The sequence below is a fragment of the Octopus bimaculoides genome, chromosome 7, assembly GCF_046866305.1.
Source record: "Octopus bimaculoides isolate indiv1 chromosome 7, ASM4686630v1, whole genome shotgun sequence".
NCBI classification, from domain to species: domain Eukaryota; kingdom Metazoa; phylum Mollusca; class Cephalopoda; order Octopoda; family Octopodidae; genus Octopus; species Octopus bimaculoides.
In genome coordinates, this window is record NC_142934.1 from 105,797,928 (window position 1) to 105,818,013 (window position 20,086).

Consider the following 20,086-nt stretch of genomic DNA (forward strand, 5'->3'; position numbering starts at 1 on the left):
TTCACTGCATATGTCCTTTTGACTCTTGTTGTTTTTATTCGTTTTCGATTTACCTATATGTTTGCATACATCCACGAAGATGCAAAGATATCAGTACATACATGGATCTGATCACATGCTAAGCTTTTTGAATGTTTTACATATTTTAACAGTGTGCTTAATAGCTTGTAGCTGTAATATCTTGATTATGCAAAAGGATTGGTTGGAGGTCTAACCTTCCAAGTTTTTTTTTTACAGGGCTTGATAAAACTGAAGGACTGCTGAAATAAATGTGTGAATATGAGAGGTGAATATGTTGCATAAAATCATAATTAATTGATCCTCGTGTATTTTCTTTTACCCAAAGCCAGGAACTTTTCAGTAGCCCCTTAGATATGTATATATCTGATCATTAGTCAGGGAATACTTTGAGAAGCTCCTTCCCAACTGAATTCAGAGAGAGAGAGAAGTGATGTCTATCATCAATAAAGGAGAGTGTGTCAAGTACCAATAGTTATGATACAATTTCTCATTATTTGAAATAATTTCTTGTTACATTTTCTTTTTCTTTTGTTACCCCTATCAAATTAAGCAGTTCCTTGAGGCCTGTTTCATTGCTAGTTGCTTGCTGTCATATTAACACTTACTTAGGTGGTGGTGAGCTGACAGAACTGTTAATATGCTGGACAAAATGCTTAGCAGCATTTCACCCATCCTTAAGTTCTGAATTCAAATGTCACCAAGAACAACTTCGCTTTTCATCCTTTTGGGGTCAATAAAATAAATACTAATTGAGTGCTGGGGAGGAGAGGGGAAAAATTTCAGGCCTTGTGCTTATAGTAGAAATGATATTAGTACTCACTTCTAATTATGAAAAATAAATCTTACTCTTAGATATTAAAAATAGGAAAACTGAATTTTGTTTATTCCTGAATATGTAACCAAGTAACAATGAAAGTGTTTTACTGAAAAGGACATTGCATAGTTTTCAAACTTCAGTTCATTTTCATAAAGTTCTAAGATATGTCTTCTAAGTCTGCAATCCTACCTGGTTTCATTGGTTAAACAAGGAAGGATTATCAGAGGGTATATTCTCTTTTACTCTTTTACTTGTTTCAGTCTTTTGACTGTGACCATGCTGGAGCACCGCCTTTAGTCAAGCAAATCGACCCCAGGACTTATTCTTTGGAAGCCTAGTACTTATTCTTTCGGTCTCTTTTGCCAAACCGCTAAGTTACGGGGACATAAACACACCAGCATCGGTTGTCAAGCGATGTTGGGGGGACAAACACAGACATACAAACACATACACACATACATATATATATACATATATACGACAGGCTTCTTTCAGTTTCCATCTACCAAATCCACTCACAAGGCATTGGTCGGCCCAAGGCTATAGTAGAAGACACTTGCCCAAGATGCCACGCAGTGGGACTGAACCCAGGACCATGTGGTTGGTAAGCAAGCTACTTACCACACAGCCACTCCTACTGTTCATACATTATTAAGAAAGTTCATTTAAGTTAACTGAATGGTTAACCTGCACTGAATTTGAACTCACAATAAGCCACTTTGTGACCCTGGCAGTGCTGGTACCATGTGATAAGCATCCAGTCTACACTGTAAAGTGGCTGGCGTTTGGAAGGGCATCCAGCTTTAAAAACCGTGCCATAACTGACCTCACCTGTGCTGGTGCCACATTAAAAAAACTCAGTCCACTCTGCTGGGTGGTTGGTGTTAGGAAGGGCATCCAGCCATAAAAACCATGCCAAAACAGACTAAGAAGTCTGTTGCTGTTTTCTGCCAGTCAGCTCCTCTCAAACCATCCAACCCATGCCAGCATGGAAGGCAGATGTTAAACGATGACGATGATGAAGAATCTATGAATAAATGGTCTATCTATTCCACTCGGTCACTGTACCAATACTAAAACAAGAAAAACAATCTGTAACTCGTAACGGGACAGCAGGTAACCCCTAAATATTTTGTGTCAATGTTGTTTTTCTAAAAATCAAGTCAACCCTGCATGAGAAGACCTCTTAGTAAAAGCATTCCAGCCATGACCATTCCGTCTTTTATCATGTATACATGTAAATAATAAACAATATAAAAGAATAAAAACACAAACAAAAGCAAATTTATTCAGCAGGTATTTCATCCTCCCAGCATTCCCTGAGATGTTTGACGTTTCTGTAATAAATAAATACCTTTTTTTTTTAAGAGACAGTTTCGCCCATTCGTCTGTTAACGTGGTAGTGCAATGCCTTCGAGGAGTTAAGTGAAATTGTGGCAAGTACTTCATGTAAAAAAAGTTCGTTTAATGAATGATGTAAGGGGAGTAACTCATAAAGAAGAGTTACTTCCCTTCAATAGATGTAAACAAAATATTTCCATTAGCCATCACGCGCACTCAATATGCTTCCCAATTACGTGGTTTCTGCTCAGTCCCTGCAGCTTGGGCAAATGTCTTCTGTAGACTTAGCCCCATGAAACTTGTGAGTAGATTCGGTAGACGGATACTGAAAGAAATCCATCTGTGTGCGTTCACTGTTATACAAACCATATAACTCGTTTCCGAACTGCCACGAAAATAGGTCTCGTCTTGGCTAGATATTACGTTGCTTGAAAACAAGGGTGAACGACAGGTAGAGCATCCAGCCATAGAAAATTTGCTTCAACGAATTGTTTTACTCGTGCAAGCATGGAAAAGAGGTCCTGATATTTATGATGATGTTGATGAAAACAATGATCTCCACACGCACACAAACAATATGCGTGCGTGTGTGTATGTGTGTACATATGGTTGTAGACTAGAGAAAAATATATTCATATTTTGTTGGACTCAAAGTCAAGGATTAAATGTATTGATACTATAACTTCTCACTGAGCTTTTCCATTCTATAAATCAGACCATTTTTCAATGAACTGATTGCCTCCAGCAAAGAGTACATACACGTGTGTATTATATTCATATATAATATCGTTAGCTGCATTTTTACACCTGTTTCCTGTGCTAGTGTGTGACTTGCCATGGTGGGAGGGGTGGGGGGGTCTTTCATTTCAGCATCCTGAGATTAACCTTTACAATTTCCCTCCACGTCTTCTGTCTACTTATATCGTTGTTTTAATGTCCACTTTTCTATGCTCTCATGAGTCAGACAAGATTTGTTGAGATAGATCTTCTACAACCAGGTGCTCTTCCTATCACCAGCCCTCACCTGTTTCCAAGTAAGGTAGTCATTTCCCCACAATTAGACATTTTCACAGAATACTAGAAATGAACAGTATCGTTTGCATTATGATGACACTCATTTACAACTATTGTGAAGGCAATGAGACATTAACACACACACACACAGATACAGACATATACACATATATACGATGGGCTTCTTTCAGTTTCTATCTGCCAAATCCACTCTCAAGACTTAATTACCCACACTCTGTGGTCAGGATTCTTTTTTTTTTTTGGTTTGATGTCGGTATCGAAGGGATTACCAGACACCGGACAATACAGTGAAAGCAGCTTTCACTCACATCGTGGTATTCGATGCTGTGTACGTGTCTGTCGTGGTAAAATATGCCACTCCTTAACTGTTGCTTTGCTTTCATCCGTAGCACGAGATAATTATGTCATTATCTGTGAAATTCGGCAACTTACAAAGATCTTTAGATTAGGCAATACTTCACCGAGAGGAGATATAAGCTTCTGTTTATTCCTGTCTGAAGTATCGTCCGATGAATTTACTTTGTTGACATTCTTCATCGACAGAATTTTTATTCCTTTCAACCTCAGTAACATACTGTCCATATAATCTTAAATATTTCTTTAACTCAGGCACAGCAAGTACTTCGATAGCTGAATCATCAAGCTGCTTTATATCCATGATAAGACGTAAAACAATAACAATGACGTGGGTAGCCTCCGGAAGTTTAATTATCTACATGGAGCACCGCCTAGCCAAGGGAGATAACCTACTTATAGGAAAGCCCTATAGTAGACGACACTTGCCCAAAGTACCATGCAGTAGAACTGAACCTGAAACCAAGTAGCTGGGAAGCAAACTTCTTACCACACAGCCACACCTGCACACAAACATATTTATCTAAAATAATATATATTGAATATCTAACCTTTACTATCGTCACCTCCATTTCGAGAGGAGACCACAAGTCATTTCATACATCATAAATGTAACACCACTCACAGACCCTGCTTTCAACATAGTTGGGAATAATCCTTTGTACAAACCCCGTATTCCTTCTTCAAAGAAAACCCACTGGAGACAGCTGACCATGCCACTGTAGGAGCGTACTTTACCAAATTGACACCGAGCCTCCTTAAAGCCCTGTACTTGCAGACGTTTCTTAACAACATCAAAAGGATAGACGATTAGTTTGGCAGACATCCCACTGCTAAGTCCACTTATGAAAGTTTTAATTTGATCTGAAATTAGAAAATTTAACTCTTCCCAAAATATATACACATTAATTGTTCTGAATATATATATATATATATATATATATACACACACACACAACTACTATATCGCAAACATATACATTGACAAATGTTTAAATTCATGGTGTCCCAGAGTTAATCTATTTCAAAAAAAATCAGGAAAATTTTTTTAATTTAAAGCTGTAAGTTTACATATGGGAGTATGTATTGCAGTAAATGAATCTGTTAAAGGAATCTGAGATGGGTAATAAATGAATTCAGGGACAAATTACAATAGATCACAAGGAAACATTACAACTGCAGAAATTTTATGAAGCAAACTGGTAAGACATTTCAATTGTTAAAACTTTATAAATATTTAAATGTTCATTAAAATGTGGAATAGAGGTTAAAGGAAAACCTAAATACAGTGGCACAATAATTCTGGTTACTTTTAGTCTGAGGTTGGTAGAAATGCTAAGCTTAACTTCAAAGATTCTGGCTTGAAATCTGTTCAGACATAAACTGAAATCAAAATGGGTTTCATGTCAAGGTCCCTGGTCACTCGTAACACAACTCTCCTCCCTGGGTACTTAACAAGCCAGAACTTCCAATTTTAGAACTGACGAACAGATGTCAGGCAAAACCATCACATTAAAGACGTGGGCAGTGCAAGTAAAACTAAATAGATCCAGCCAACATGCAGTGAACCAAAATGGGCAGTCAAAATAAAAAGCTATATCGTAGGCAGCTACAGTTTACAAACACTCATGCTACTGCTACAAATCTGACAGAATTCTATGTTTATTTCTTACTCACAAGGTGGAGTAGAGGCACAATGGCCCAGTGGTTAGGGCAGCGGACTCACGGTCATAGGATCGCGGTTTCGATTCCCAGACCGGGCGTTGTGAGTGTTTATTGAGCGAAAACACCTAAAGCTCCACGAGGTTCCGGCAGGGGATGGTGGCGAACCCTGCTGTACTCTTTCACCACAACTTTCTCTCACTCTTACTTCCTGTTTCTGTTGTGCCTGTAATGCAAAAGGGTCAGCCTTGTCACACTGTGTCACGCTGAATATCCCCGAGAACTACGTTAAGGGTACATGTGTCTGTGGAGTGCTCAGCCACTTGCACGTTAATTTCACAAGCAAGCTGTTCCGTTGATCGGATCAACTGGAACCCTCGGCGTCATAAGCGACGGAGTACCAACAACAAAACTTACAAAGTGTTATCAAAAACTTCCCGGACTAGTTATGTTTAATAAAAAATAACTTATTCAACTAAGTTTTAGCATCATCTCCTTCGAAATAATCACCTTGTGCAGCAATACACTGGTCCCGGCTTTCCTGCCACTTTTGGAATCTGGCCTGGAAGTCATTTTCAGTAAACAAGTCAAGGACCTTCTGTGATTCCCTCCGGATCTCAACGACAGTGTTAAAACAGCAACCTTTGAGCTACCTTTTCATCTTGAGGAAGAGATGGAAGTCTGCAGGGGCTAAATCTGGTGAATAGGGCAAGTGTGGAAGCAATACCATGTTGGGTTTGGCAAGAATATAACAATTGAGGAGAGCTCAGTAACAAGGTACATGGTCATCGTGAAGAATCCAATTCTTCATGCTCTACAGATCCAATAGCTTTCACCAAATGTCCTCACTCAGACCCAAACGCTTCAAAATGTTGCAGTAGAACTCTCAATTGATCGTCTGGTCCCGGAGGACAAATTCTCAATGCACAATACCACATGTCCAGGGATGACACTCATGGCAGGTCTTCCAGGAACATTCTTCTGCTTTTGAAGCACCTGTGCCACTCGAAATATTGTGTCTGACCCATTGCCTCATCACTGTAAGCTTGGGCACTTTCATGTGGCACTTCTGTGTGGCACCGCATGGGCACCACATGGCTGCTTTTACATGGCCCTGCCACCAGTGCTTGACACCACCAGAAGGACAAGTCTTAACACTTCTACTGCAAAGTATGCGTCTTCTTGAATACAGCAAGCTGCCAGGTATCTGAGTCTATTGAAATCTCGCCTGAAAGGTTCAGCGTCCTGAGGGCCTTCTTCAGTACTTCACCCCATGTCTTCCTGCGTCTCCCCTACTTCCATGTGCTCTGTCCACTTTGAGAGATCAGCACTTTTTTATGGCGCTGTCAGCATCCATCCGCATCACATGAAACTAAACTAGGTTATACTTTCCCAAGACAGGTGCATTTCAGTAAAATAGAACCAAGGAGCATAAAATTAATTGTGAAACCAACTTCTAAACCAAACTGACATTCTTGCAACAGAAACAAGTGTAAATACTCACTTTCAATACTAAATGTAGAATGAGTTTTCCTATCATTCCCTAAAATTGATGTAAAAACTGTATGGAATCCAAAGGTGAGACCTGTTTGAGGGGCGACAAGGACAAGTGAAGGACCAATGCCACACCAAAAGCCTAAGATACCTTCTTGTTGAACAATTCTGACCCCTGCTGAGAAGATTGATTTATATACCTGAAAGTTTGGAAAAGAAATTAATTAATGACGACAGTGATGACAATGGTAACGGTGATGATGATGGTGGTGAGGACAATGGCGATGACAGTGGCGATGATGATGATGATGACAAAAGTAGCAATGACAAAGGCAATGGTGATGGTTATAATGATGATGATGATGGCGACAACTGTGGTGGCAACGACCATGGTGACGGCTGTGGTGATGACCATGGTGACAACCGTGGTGATGACGACAATCATGGTGATGTCAGCAATGTTAGCATGCACTCAAATGTAGCAAAGAGTGACAAAAAATGTCCTCTCTTATTTTTTTTCCGAGAGTCTGCACAGAAATTTCTTTGTATACAAATTTTTGTCTCTCTTTGCAAAGTACAGGTACAATTATGTGAATAACCATTACTCAAATGCCATACTGGCACAAAGGTAAATAAAACACCAGTTTTAAGGGTGTATTACTTAATATTTTATCATGTATTTAAAATGCTTTTTAATTTTGAAGAGCAAATACCCCCATTTCACACAAATGGTGTGTAATTTGAAATGATTTTAAATTTAAATTTTTCTGGCACAGAAAATATGAATTCATTAAACAAAAGTATTTATGTAATTAACCAATCATGAAATTTAAGACAAATGGCATTAACCTTGTTCTCATTTTGCCCTTCTGTACACAAGTTGTAGCTTGTGTAAACACAACTTTGGGGAAACCTCAGTGTACATAGCTACACACATACACACACATATACACAAAAGATCCTTTAGTCTTGTTGAAGACATACCAAAGCTTAGTGCTGGTGCCATGATAAAATGCACCAAATACATTCTGTGAAGTACAGAGTCAAGCGGATCCTTTACTTTTGTCAAGGACATGACAACCTCTCAGCTACTCATGCCATGATAAAATGCACTGAGCACATTCTGTATAATGGTCAATGTTAAGAAAGGAAGGTATCCAGCTGTAGAAGCCAAACCAAACATGGAACATAAGTGAAATATGGTCCTAGGTTCCATCAAAGAAAGCAGAAACCCCAAATAAGAAATGTCACCACAAAGAAAACAGCCTAAACAAAAGAAAAAAAACCCATTATGATGCATGTACACACACGTGCATACACACACACACACACACACACACCATTGTAATCTTTCATATGAGAAAAAGAAAAGAGTAGTGCCTTACCTTTGGTTCACCTTGTGCCACAAACCTTGTCCTCAATAGATCGATGGGTTGGACAACTACAGTGGACACAGCCCCTGACATTGAACCACAAACCAAACTGATCAATGGCTTGTTCTTAGAAAAGAACTCATTCGGGACACAATGATAGGTTAATTTAGAAAAAAATTCATATGAAGAAAACTGGAAAAGAAAACAAAATCACAATATAAAATACAATAGACAGGTGCAGGTGTAACTGTGAGGTTGAGAAGCTTGCTTCCCAACCATGTAGTCTTGGGTTCAATCCTACTGTATGGTAGCTTGAGCAAGTGACTTCTATGAATGCCCAGGGTCAACTAAAGCCTTGTGAGAGGAGTTGGTAAATAGAAACTGAAAGAAGCCCATAGATATACATGTGTGCATATTTATATATGTGTGTGTGTGTTTGCCTCCCGCCACCGCTTGACAACCAGTGTTGGTTCATTTATGGCCCATAACTTAGTAGTTTCACAAAAGAGAACAACAGAATAAGCACCAGACTTTAAAATAATCACTGAGTTGATTTGTTCCACTAAACTCTTGAAGGTAAGGCCCCAGCATGGGCACAGTCCAATGACTGAAACAAGTAAACAGTAAAAGACAACTAATAACCAAGTATTGGGAGCTATTCAGTTGACATTAACACTTCATCATCATCACCATTTAACAGCTGTTTTCCATGACGGTTTGACTTGACTACTAGGGTCGATGAAATTGATTAGTCCCCTCCCCCAAAATTTCAGGTCTTGTGCCTTTAGTAGAAAGAATTATTATTACTACCGTCATAAGTAGTAGTAGTAGTAGTAGTAGTAGTAGTAGTAGTAGTAGTAGTAGTAGTAATGAGAAAATAAGTTTTGTAAGAAACAATGTCTTTCAGAAATCCCATGTTATTTTGACACAGGTACCAGTAAGATACCTAGATTAGTTCAATAAACTGTGTTCACTCTAAGAAACATTCTGAATTCAAAAGCCACCGAGGTCGACTTAGCCTTTCATCCTTTCAGAATCGATAAAATAAATACCAATACTGGGGTTGATGACTAGCTCCCTCCCCCCAAATTTTTAGACCCTGTGCCTCTAATAGAAAGGATTATTAATTGTTGTTGTTGTTATTATTATTACCTCTGCCTTAGTGAAGGTGGATGTCTCAAGAACCGCTGGATGGATTCAAATGAAATTTTCAGGGATGTTTTGCTGCGTGACTGGCACAAATTAATTATATTTTGGGATCAATCCAGTACCGGACAAGGGTTCTGGATTATGTATTATATTTACTTTACATGAAGTATTACGATCCTTCAAGTCTTTTTTCTGATCATCTCCCTTGAAAGAACACTCTTGGTTTCCAACTAAGTTATGGCAGCATCGTTGTCTCCAAAGTTTTAATTTTCATTTCTCTATTAATTATACTCACGTCTATCTTAGTAGAAATTGATGGATAAAGAAATCAAACTACGAACCTGCGAGATTAGGGATGCTCAGCTGGAGAGGATTTCAAGGGACAAGCCTGTGTGACGGCAATGGTAATGAAGATGATGATCATCACAACAATTTAAAATATCGAAAGAGTTAATGACTGTTATGAAAACTGATAGTGTTAACACCATGTGACACAATTTTTGTCCTTGTGTAGTAACTGCTATTTCCAATTTGGTCACCCCTAAGAAAGTATGAAAAATGGCTATTTCCCTCAAACATTTACTGAAACCCCCAAAGAATCCCTCTCAACACATGGCTATGATGCTGTTCTACTGCTCCTGAGCAGAGAAGCACATATCATCAGCCACTAAGGGGCATGCTCAAATGGTTAAGGTCAAGCAGTTGACAAGCAAACCTGTGGTATTTAGCAGAATTTTTTTTTTTATATATATACCCAGACCTACTACCCATTTTCTTAGGAGTGGGTAGCCACAACAAGACACACACCAGGCATTCCATCCATTTCCCAGTTCAAAGAGGTGAGCTGGAAAATTAATGGAATGCTTGTTGTGTCTTGTTGTGGCTACCCACTCCTAAAAAAAAGGGGAATAGGCCAAGGTATATAAAAATAATAATAATAATACATGCTATATTTCTACTTCAGCAACTCAGCGCTGAATGTCTGAAATGTAATGTAATGGAAAAAAAATCAGTTTCAAAATATTGAAGTCCAGGTCACAAAATCAAAGTTTGAAGGGAATAGTAGCCATTTCCTTTGGTTTCTAGATAAAAGCAAATACAAAATAACACTTACTGACCAAAGACAAAAAAAAATTTGTTACACAGTGTAATGAGAAGGATAATGAACATGATTAATGAGTGACAGTGGTGATAAGGGGATCACCACAAAACGGATTATTATGACAACAATGGCAAGGATGGTGATGATGGTGATGATTATGCAATATGTTACTTACTTGCACCATCCCATAAAAGACAGTCAGAAACTGAGCAGGAATGTGGCCCTTCCATAATGCCTTCACACCTTCCTCTTTTGACATTGTGACAATGGTATGCAGGAAACCATGGTATTTAGAGCCAATGGAGAACTTCGATACAGGTTCAATTTGAAGCTACATGGAATATACATACAAACATAATCATCTTCATCATTATCATTTAATTATTATCATTATCATATAAAAACATCATTAGTTTTATTTTGATTGGTGAATTTTTATTTTTAATCAAAAAATTTCTTATTTGTTCTCTTCCCAGGCAATGGGAGTGATAAGATTTATATGCATGCGAACAAAATATCTAGAGGATTTAGTTACCTCTTTTTACATTTCCAGTTCAAATATTGCTTGGGTCAGCTTTGCTTTCCATGTTTTCTGGGTTAATAAAATAAATATCTGTCAAGTAATGAGATCAACTGAATCACTTATTTTCCTTCACAAAAAAAAACTGTGGTTTTGTGATTGTGCAAGAAATTCTTAGCCATCACTATTTGCAACATGTTAGGTCAGATCAGGTCAAGCCAACAGAAGACAGACTGGTCTTCTCAGCTGACGGGTTTCATGTTCATACCATTACTGTGATGTGTATTTGAGAAATGTCACCCAGAGAAAAGGCCATTCAACTGACTGAAATGAAGTTGCTCAATGACATACTTGAAGCACTAACCCACAGACATACCATCTCCATTCTTTTCCTTTTGCAATAATACATCAGTCTTGTATGGTGTGCAAAGGACATAAGCTTTGCCCGTTCCTCTAGATTGAGAAAATATTTAAAAAAATTAAATATAGGAAGAAGTGGCATGGTCAGATCGCAAAAAAGTTGAGATACTGAGGTGGATAGCAATATATTGTGTGGGAGATACATCCCACGTAAACCAACAAAGGCTCAAAAGAAGCATAATGATGAAGATTACCACCACTGTTAACATAAGGTTGTAAAGATAACTGACCTGTAATCGGATTTTGACAACATCCAAGGGTTGCAGAAGGAGTCTTGAGACAGCTCCTGAAAGGGCACCAGCAAAAGCATAATCGTAATATGTCAGGTGATGGTCTTGATTAGGGTTGTAGCCAACCATTGATAAAACAGGAGATATTCAGATCCAATGCACATGGAGTCAGAGAAATGAATTCTGTAACAAAAGAAACAAATATTATACACAATGAAATAGTCATTTCATATACACACAGACATTATATATATGTATGTATATATATATATATATATATATATATATATATATATAAAACAAAGGATGTCTGTGTGTAGTACATATGTATTTCTACAGTTTTCAACCAATTTTCACCAAACTTTACACACATGACTTATTTGCCAAGAATGGTCATGCACTGTAACATTTTGCCCAGAGCTCCCGCTAAAAGCGAGAAATTGGGAATAACAATGTTTTACATGTGTTTCTCTCTAAAAACTTCTGCAGTTTTCAACCAATTCTCTCCCTTGTCTCTTTTCATTTCTCTCTTCTCATTCTCGGTTTCTCTTGCATACACAGTCTCTCCCACCCTCTGTAATAGTTCCTCTCTTTAACTCACTCACACACTAACCTCTGTCTACAAACTGACTTATGTGTATTTCAACTAGTCATGCATAAAAATCTCTGTTGTTACGGTTTTCGTACGTTCTCCCTGAAAAATAATTTAGTTATTTTTAATTTTTGCTCACCCAGTGTGTGTAAATTCAGTTTTGCCAAATCTCCTAAAAGCCGACATCAGCATATTTTAATTTTGTTGTGCATAAATATCTTTGTTTGTACAGTATTTGTACATTCTCCCCACAACATTACATTTTAAAAATTTTTTGCACTCCTATTTGAATACACTATTTACATTTCTCCTATCAGAAAACATTATGCATGTCATCGTGCATGTGTATGTATGACTGCTGTGGGCCACATACAGTCGATAAAGATTTCAGCCACACCACTGAGCAGTCATGCATTAGAAAAAGCTATCCTAAAGTGGATCAAGTTTTTTTTCACTCAAGCTATTTTCTTCTAGAGCATTATATGCTCAAACGGAGTTTGTAAGTTCTGTCTACAAATCAACTTCCTTCCGCTGTCAGTCTGTCTGTCTGTTCCCTGCGCATTCTCAAACAGCTCAACCAAATCAAAGAAAATTTTACAAGGTAATAGTATCAGACCTCATGAGTGTCAACATGCAATTTTTTTTTTTTTTTCATTTTGATTAAAACAATATAACATTGGAACTGGTTTGGTATTATGTATCAAAAGTGAAAGAATAGGCTCTATATTGTAACTAGCAAACGCACCCATCCTTTGGATGGTTTAAGTTGCTTTGGTGATATATTTTTCAACAAATAATTGAACTACCAAGGTTTATGAGTAGCACGGCAACCTACATTTCTGTTTAGTCTAGGAACAGAAAACCAAATTGAAGGCTGGTTATTGTGGAGGTCATTGCACTTTAATGATCATAGAACATATAAGCTTGCAAGTGATGCAAAGTAGAACTACTGAAGTGTTTTGAAAGTAGATTATGGATAATGTCTACAAAATATAATTGCTTTACATGAAAGCGAAATTTCTTGTCAGAAACAACCACATAAATGGTGTAAGGAAATTTTAGGAAGACGTTGAAACTTCCCTTCTGCAAGTTAATTTTATTCAATAGCAAAGGGAGCTATTTTTTTGGAGAGAAGTATGATTGGTACATTAAAAAATGGCAATATAATCCCTACTTGAAAAAGTAGAGGTAAAGGAATTTATTTGCTATGTGCTTACAGTGTACGACCACTCAGAAATTGACTTCATTGTGTCAGTGTATGTATGTTGAATGACATAACAAATGGCTGGAGGTGAAACTCTTGACAAAAAACAAATAGGTGCTGGCCAAGGTATATAAAAATACACATTTACTGTTCAACAACCAGTTCATAATTATCGCAGCAGTTGCAAGGAAGTTACAATTACATATTTACCCTTAAATTAATGGAGTCTCAAGACAGAAGTGAGATGAGACTTTCCCAAGATCAGCAAAGGCAAGACACAACACATCAAATTGAGTCTCAAGGCAGAAGCAAGATGAGACTTTCTCAAGATCAGTAAATACATGCACATACCCACCACCCCCAATTTTCCATGACAAGCTGGGGCCTGGAATACTTCAAATGGATGCATGACATGTTGCTTAGTCAAATTAGCCCATTATTCACTCCTCAAATGCTTTCTCATCAATACTGCACTTTCCCATATCACCTGTTTCAACATAACTGTAATATATATTCAAACTATACCATTTTAACTGCAAGCAATGCCAGATATCTCTGCTAGTGTGTGTGTATATACACACACACACATATATATATATATATATATATATATATATATATATATCATCATCATCATCGTTTAACGTCCACTTTCCATGCTAGCATAGGTTGGACGATTTGACTGAGGACTGGCAAACTAGATGGCTGCACCAGGCTCCAATCTGATCTGGCAGAGTTTCTACAGCTAGATGCCCTTCCTAATGCCAATCACTCCAAGAGTGTAGTGAGTGCTTTTACGTGCCACCGGCACAAGGGCCAGTGAGGCAGTACTGGCAACGGCCATGCTTAAATGGTGTTTTTTACGTGCCACCTGCACAAGAGCCAGTCCAGTGGCACTGGCAACGACCTCACTCAAATGTTTTTTCACGTGCAACCGGCACAGGTGCCAGTAAGGCATGCTGGTAAAGTACCAGTAAGGCGACGCTGGTGAAGTGCCAGTAAGGCGACGTTGTATATGTATATATATATATATATATATATATATATTTTATTATATGTATTTCTTTTCTCTTAGTTAATAATTAACTCCGACAAAATAAATTGGTTAATAGATACCAGGGTAGCAAAGATCACAAAATGACTGTGGTGTAACTCCTGCTTATGAAGTAGAGACTCCCTGTTATTTTGGGTAATTGAGTAAATATAAAAATTTAATAAATGGAGTAATAAGCATATGTCAAATGAATTCTTTTATTTCCAACATATGTTTCGAAGATTACAAATAGTTCCTTCCAAAGGAATATGTTGGAAATAAAAGAATTCATTTAACATATGCGTATTACTCCATAGGAGAGTCAAACAAATCAGCCCCAGTACATATTTTTGAGGTCTGGTACTATGAATCTTTCTTGCCAAATCACTAACTTATGAGTAAGTAAAAAAGCTAACATAGGTTGTCAAACAGTTGAAAGGGACAAATACAGCCACAAAGATACACCCACACACACATACAACAGGCTTTCAAACAGTTTCTGTCTATCAAATTCACACTCATAAGGCATTGGTTGGCCTAGGGCTATAACAGAAGAATTTTCCCAAGGTGTTATGCAGTGGGACTGAACTCAAAATCTTAACAAAACAGCCATGTAAAATTATCTATTTACATTTGCCATTTACATTGTTCATTTCAGGTGACTGAGTTAACTTTTAGAAACATTTTATTTCCAAGAATTCAGTCTTTCTCAAATGTGGATAGCGATTCTCAGAAAATTATTTTAACCTTTTAGCATTTAAACTGGCCATATCCAGGCCAAACACTCTACCTGTTTTATGTTCAAACTAGCCAGATCTGGCCACTCACACCTATCCAAAAATGTCAGTCTAAAAATAAACAGTCACATCATCAATGACAAGATCTTAGTTTCACCTGTGGATTTTCTGTGAGTGATGAAGATGTCGAGATATTTAAATTGGATAATTCTGTTTCAGTGTATATTGAGCTGATGTCGGTAATTATATTCCATGAGGAAACAAAGTCAACAAGAGGAGGACACCTACTTAGTCACGCCAAGACATTTTTTTCCTCTTTTGTAGTGGTCTGGTCAGGGGAAAAGGGTTGTGCCCATGGTACACTAATCCACACCCCATTAAACACACACACTTTTCTAGTATTACAGTCATTGCAATAAAGAATGAAATCTTAGATAATCTCATTATCCAAGATGTCAGTATCAAGGTGTGTTTCTGTTGTTTTAAATACTGGGTGAATGTAGCATAACTAACAATTCTGAGCTGTGTGCTTTATTATATATCATTGCAGGTCTAAGTTAATTTAGCCATTTAGAACTGTATGCAGGGATTAGGATGTGGAACTTTTAGATAAGTTATTTTATGTAAGCTCTAATAAAACTAAGGTTAAGACAAACAGTTGACTATCTTACCTAACAATCTTACCAATGATCAGGTGGATGTAGACAGCTCCATAAAGAAGTGCCAATCACACAAAGTGGATGGAACTTATGGAAGATGGAGACCCAGGGATGGGACAAAGTGCTGAAGGACAATCTTAGGACACTGAAACATACACAGGAGATGACAAAGGATCGAGATATCTGATACCTTGTTATACTCAAGAAGACCTGTCTTCCACAGTAGACGTGTTAAGGCCGCACCCCCTGCTGAAAAGGATTGGCCTGCAAAAGCCCTGTACTGGTGCCACTTAAAAACACCCAGCACAATCTGTAAAGTGGTGGCGTTAGGAAGGACATCTAGCCGTAGAAACCAAGCTAAATCGGACTGGAACCTGGTGCAGCTTCCCAACTTGCCAGCTCTGGTCAAGCCGTCCAACCCATGCCAGCATGGAAAATGGACGTTAAAGGATGATGATGGTCCGTAGTAAAGATTGATCATATAAAGAAGGGATGGCGTTCTTGGACCATGCTGGGTCTTGCTTTTGTCAAGAGTGCTTTTATCAAAATAGGTGGAATCTTCCGTGCAATCAAAATACGAATATAACAATATTTACAGAACAAAAGAATGAATGGAATTTCACGAGACCCACTTTCTATTGTGGTGCCTTCTCTTCACAAAACTACTTCAATTTTTTGAACTTCGGACAAATACACACACACATTAGTTCATGTATGTACAATTAAAAAGAATATGGTATAAAAGCTTCCAGTTTCACAAAGATGGGTACATTGATAATAAAAATAATGTATTCGTTTAACTTTCTAATATTAATTGTTACATTATATGTTGTAGCTGTTTTTTTAAATGATTATATTCATCTTTTACTTACCTTAAATGGATATATATTTTTTTAACAGAAACCCAACTGTTTTCAAGTTTTCACCAGTAATCACTCCGACATGTGGTCCAAAGAATGTTGTTTCCTGGCCCTACTTTCTCTGCCGGTTCTACAGTGGCTTCTGCTTGTCGAAGGTATCTGGTCTCATACCACCTCAAGTCAGACACAGTTGATTCCTTCGTTTCTCCTCACCTCGTCTCTTCATGCAATTGTGCCCACCGACCACAACGCAAAGGCCCTGCGCTAACTACTCGACTAATGATGGCGAACCCAGCGGGTCGAAATTTTAATTACTTCAATAATCCTGTTCATGAAGTGTAACTTACATATATGGTTGTATTTTAGTTTTATATAAAGACTCATAGATAAGCTTTCTATAGCATAGCCTTTTTTCCAAAGTCCACTGTGTGTCACCTAAAGTTCTACAGCATGTTTGCACATGTAGCTAGCTCCCACTGATACACTAGGCCCAATCTTTCTCCCCAAAATATCAGGGGGGGGGGTTTACCTGGTTGTAGTGAGGCTGAAATTCAACGAAACGTGCACATGTTACATGTCAACTAACTGTGTCAAAACAGCGGAGAACAGCTCGAACCAATAATCTATATCAAGACTTTTTTTTAATGTCTTCAAACAAATAATTACGTTGAAATGAAAAGCTATTCCTTATATATATATAGACGCACGCACACACACGTAGTAAGTGTGTGTGTGTGTATATTAGTAATAGCAGTAGTCTTTGTTATATAATAAGGTACCTGATTTGAACAAAAGTGTAAAACTGAAAGTATTTATAACATGCTACATTGAAAATCACTTTATTTTTTTACATATATATTTTAAAGGCACATGCACAAACACGCACACAAAGAGCGAATAGTAATAGAAAACCAGACAGACAGTTGCAAATACAAATATATATAAGATATAAAGATAACAACAGAGGTGACACTAGAGTGAATCGCCGACAGAAAACATAAAAAACAGATATTGAAGAGTTTAATGTTTCGCAGCAAGTAAACAATCCAATGTAACTGGTGGCCCACATTAGGAGTAATTTTATCGTTGTTTACCCCAAGGCTAGCCCCAATTTTGAGCAGACCTGATATATATATATGTGGGGAGGGGGTGAGTCTGCCCACCACCGCTAGACAACCTGTGTTGGGGTGTTTACGTCCTCGTAAGATTGCGGTTCGGCGAAAGAGGCCGACAGAATATGAAATGCTTAAGTACCAAGCTGTTACACAAAATTAATAAGCACTAGGGTCCATTCATTCGACTAAAAAATAAAAAATTAAGGCGATGCCCCAGTATGGTCGAAACAAGTTTAAGATTAAAGGTATATATAATGTATATATAATATGGTGTTCGGCGCTTCACTTTCACTTTTATAACAGCAGACTGGCAAAAACGAAAGTGAAGCGCTAAATTCAAAGTTCTCTATCTTTTCCCACTTTTATATAATAAAAGTAATGTGAATAGTTTCGGTACAAGAGTCATACATATTACAGCACAATAAGTGAGAAGGCTTGCTTAAGTAAAAAGTATCGTAAATATCCCTCTGAAATATCCCACCTTCACTTGCGCCTTTAATTCCCCTTAAATTATACCCCAGTTCGAGTGCCCACACAAGTGAGTTCCCAGAAGGTACTACTAAAGCAGCGCGGACCCGAACGCGCAGTCGCGCGTCCGCGCTAGCTAGTCTTGAGTGGTCGATCCTAACCCTGTCCCTAACCCTAACCCGCGTGTGCAAATGAATGTGTTTAGGGTTAGGAATAGGGTTAGGATCGACCACTCACGACTAGCTAGCGCGGACGCGCGACTGCGCGTTCGGGTCCGCGCTGCTTTAGTAGTACCGTAGAATACCAGGTACCCGGTTCATTGAGAATTAATCCATACCTATCCACTTAGTGCTGCCTTCTTCCGCTAAAATGAGGAAAACTGCTGTTGATGACTAGAGTTATTATAAGATTATTGTGGAGGATCGAACCCGCTCTTGACCAGCCCAATTCTGCGTAGGAGGGTCCATTCGTGTAGGTTTCAATCTGAAACGATCTTGGTACTATGTTACAAGGTGAAGCTTTGACTACAGCGTGACTTTTCCTCTGCCGTGGAAGGACCAGTGCAGCGCATCGTACATCAGTAAATAGTTATGATTAAATACGTTACTTCCATTGTTTTGATTGAGTCTCTTAGACGTTGGTTTTCCATGCGGATGACGTCTCTGAGAATGTAATTTCAATGATTTGCTACTAAGGAAAAAAAAAATGATGTACCAGCCAAATATTACTATTTAATCGACTATACCCCTATCTCAAACGCGGGATCAAGTGTCAAAGTTACAAATCAATCACAACGTAAGAGAATATATAATAATTTACCTTCAGCCACTTCCTGGTTCATCTGTACTATTAGCCAACCCGAAGTAATACCCTCTTAGCACATGTCACCTCTGCGTACTGTCATTGCACATTCACGCAATATATATATGTAATTTACGGAGGATTGCGAGGGTCAAAATTCAGAGGTTGTGTTTTCACTTGTTATAATTCTTTCACATTATTAATCGACAAATATAATGATCGAATTAGGAAAATTAAGATATAAACACCAAACGAAATAAATAGAAAGTTCACGCCATATCATGTCTGAATTCGAAATCTGATCATCATTGATTTTTTTTTTTTAAGTTACAGTTTACTCAATACTTTCGAAAGGTTACAAAATTATTTGTTTCGTTTTGCTCTTCCGTACTTTCACGCTGTAACTAAAGTTGAAGCAAAGCGATTACAACTTTTTTTTTTAATTTCATACTTAACTTTGATCTAAATGAATAAACTTAAAATATATTGGAAAAAGAAGACTGATAATAATGAGAATAATAATAAATTCTTTAAAATTTACTTTTAATCCGAGTCGAACGGATTTGTACGAAGCCGAACGAAGTTAAGGACCGGAAGCGTGCTTGACGCGTGCGCCCTTTCGACTCGTAGCACACGAGGTCTTCAATGATGGCGGCCGACAACGATGGTTCGGAATTGAAGAAAAATAAGAAAAAGGCAGAGAAAACCTTGCAGAATGGTATCGAAGATGATGCCGAAGAAGAACCTAATTTCAGTGACCCGGAGGGATTTGTAGATGACATTACTGAAGAAGGTGATATCTGTAGTTATTTCCCCCATCCAGTCTCCTACTCCGGCTTGTTGCAATGGCGGGAGGAGTGGGATGAGTTTCGTCGCACTCCCCCCTCACTTTCTCTACTGTCTCTCTCCTCATTTCTTTTCCTTGATCTCTTAGTCTATCAACTCTCTCTTTCCCTCCATATTTTATACCTATATGCCTATTTCGTTTATCTTAAAAGTATATCGTATGTATTTATTTATAAACCCAAGTTGGATTTATATTCTGTATTCATCCATGTATATATATATATATATATTGGGATATATACATCTATATCTG

At 37.9% G+C, this 20,086-nt stretch overlaps 2 protein-coding genes across 4 annotated transcripts in view; one reads left to right on the forward strand and one right to left on the reverse strand.

Moving 5' to 3' along the window:
• Positions 1 to 2,100: 2,100 nt before the first annotated feature.
• On the reverse strand, positions 2,101 to 19,517 carry LOC106876076 (mitochondrial thiamine pyrophosphate carrier). Of its 3 annotated transcripts, none has more exons than XM_014924482.3 (6): positions 19,006 to 19,517; positions 11,519 to 11,701; positions 10,524 to 10,679; positions 8,110 to 8,289; positions 6,735 to 6,924; positions 2,101 to 4,432 (listed from the first exon to the last, which is right to left on the reverse strand). In XM_014924482.3, the coding sequence occupies exons 2-6, from the start codon at positions 11,645 to 11,647 to the stop codon at positions 4,131 to 4,133; spliced, it is 957 nt and encodes a 318-aa protein (XP_014779968.1). In that variant the 5' UTR covers positions 11,648 to 11,701; positions 19,006 to 19,517; the 3' UTR covers positions 2,101 to 4,130. The 3 variants fall into 3 exon arrangements, with proteins under 3 accessions (XP_014779968.1, XP_089211885.1, XP_014779969.1); XM_089355759.1 differs by lacking the exon at positions 19,006 to 19,517 and adding an exon at positions 18,524 to 18,658; XM_014924483.3 differs by lacking the exon at positions 19,006 to 19,517 and adding an exon at positions 16,616 to 17,147.
• An 86-nt stretch (positions 19,518 to 19,603) lies between these two features.
• LOC106876072 (eukaryotic translation initiation factor 3 subunit B) overlaps positions 19,604 to 20,086 on the forward strand; it is a 30,034-nt gene continuing 29,551 nt past the window's right edge. Inside the window, exon 1 of the mRNA XM_014924477.3 lies at positions 19,604 to 19,780. Within this exon, the coding sequence (XP_014779963.1) occupies positions 19,633 to 19,780 (148 nt within the window). The 5' untranslated portion in view covers positions 19,604 to 19,632. The remainder of the gene's footprint in view (positions 19,781 to 20,086) is intronic.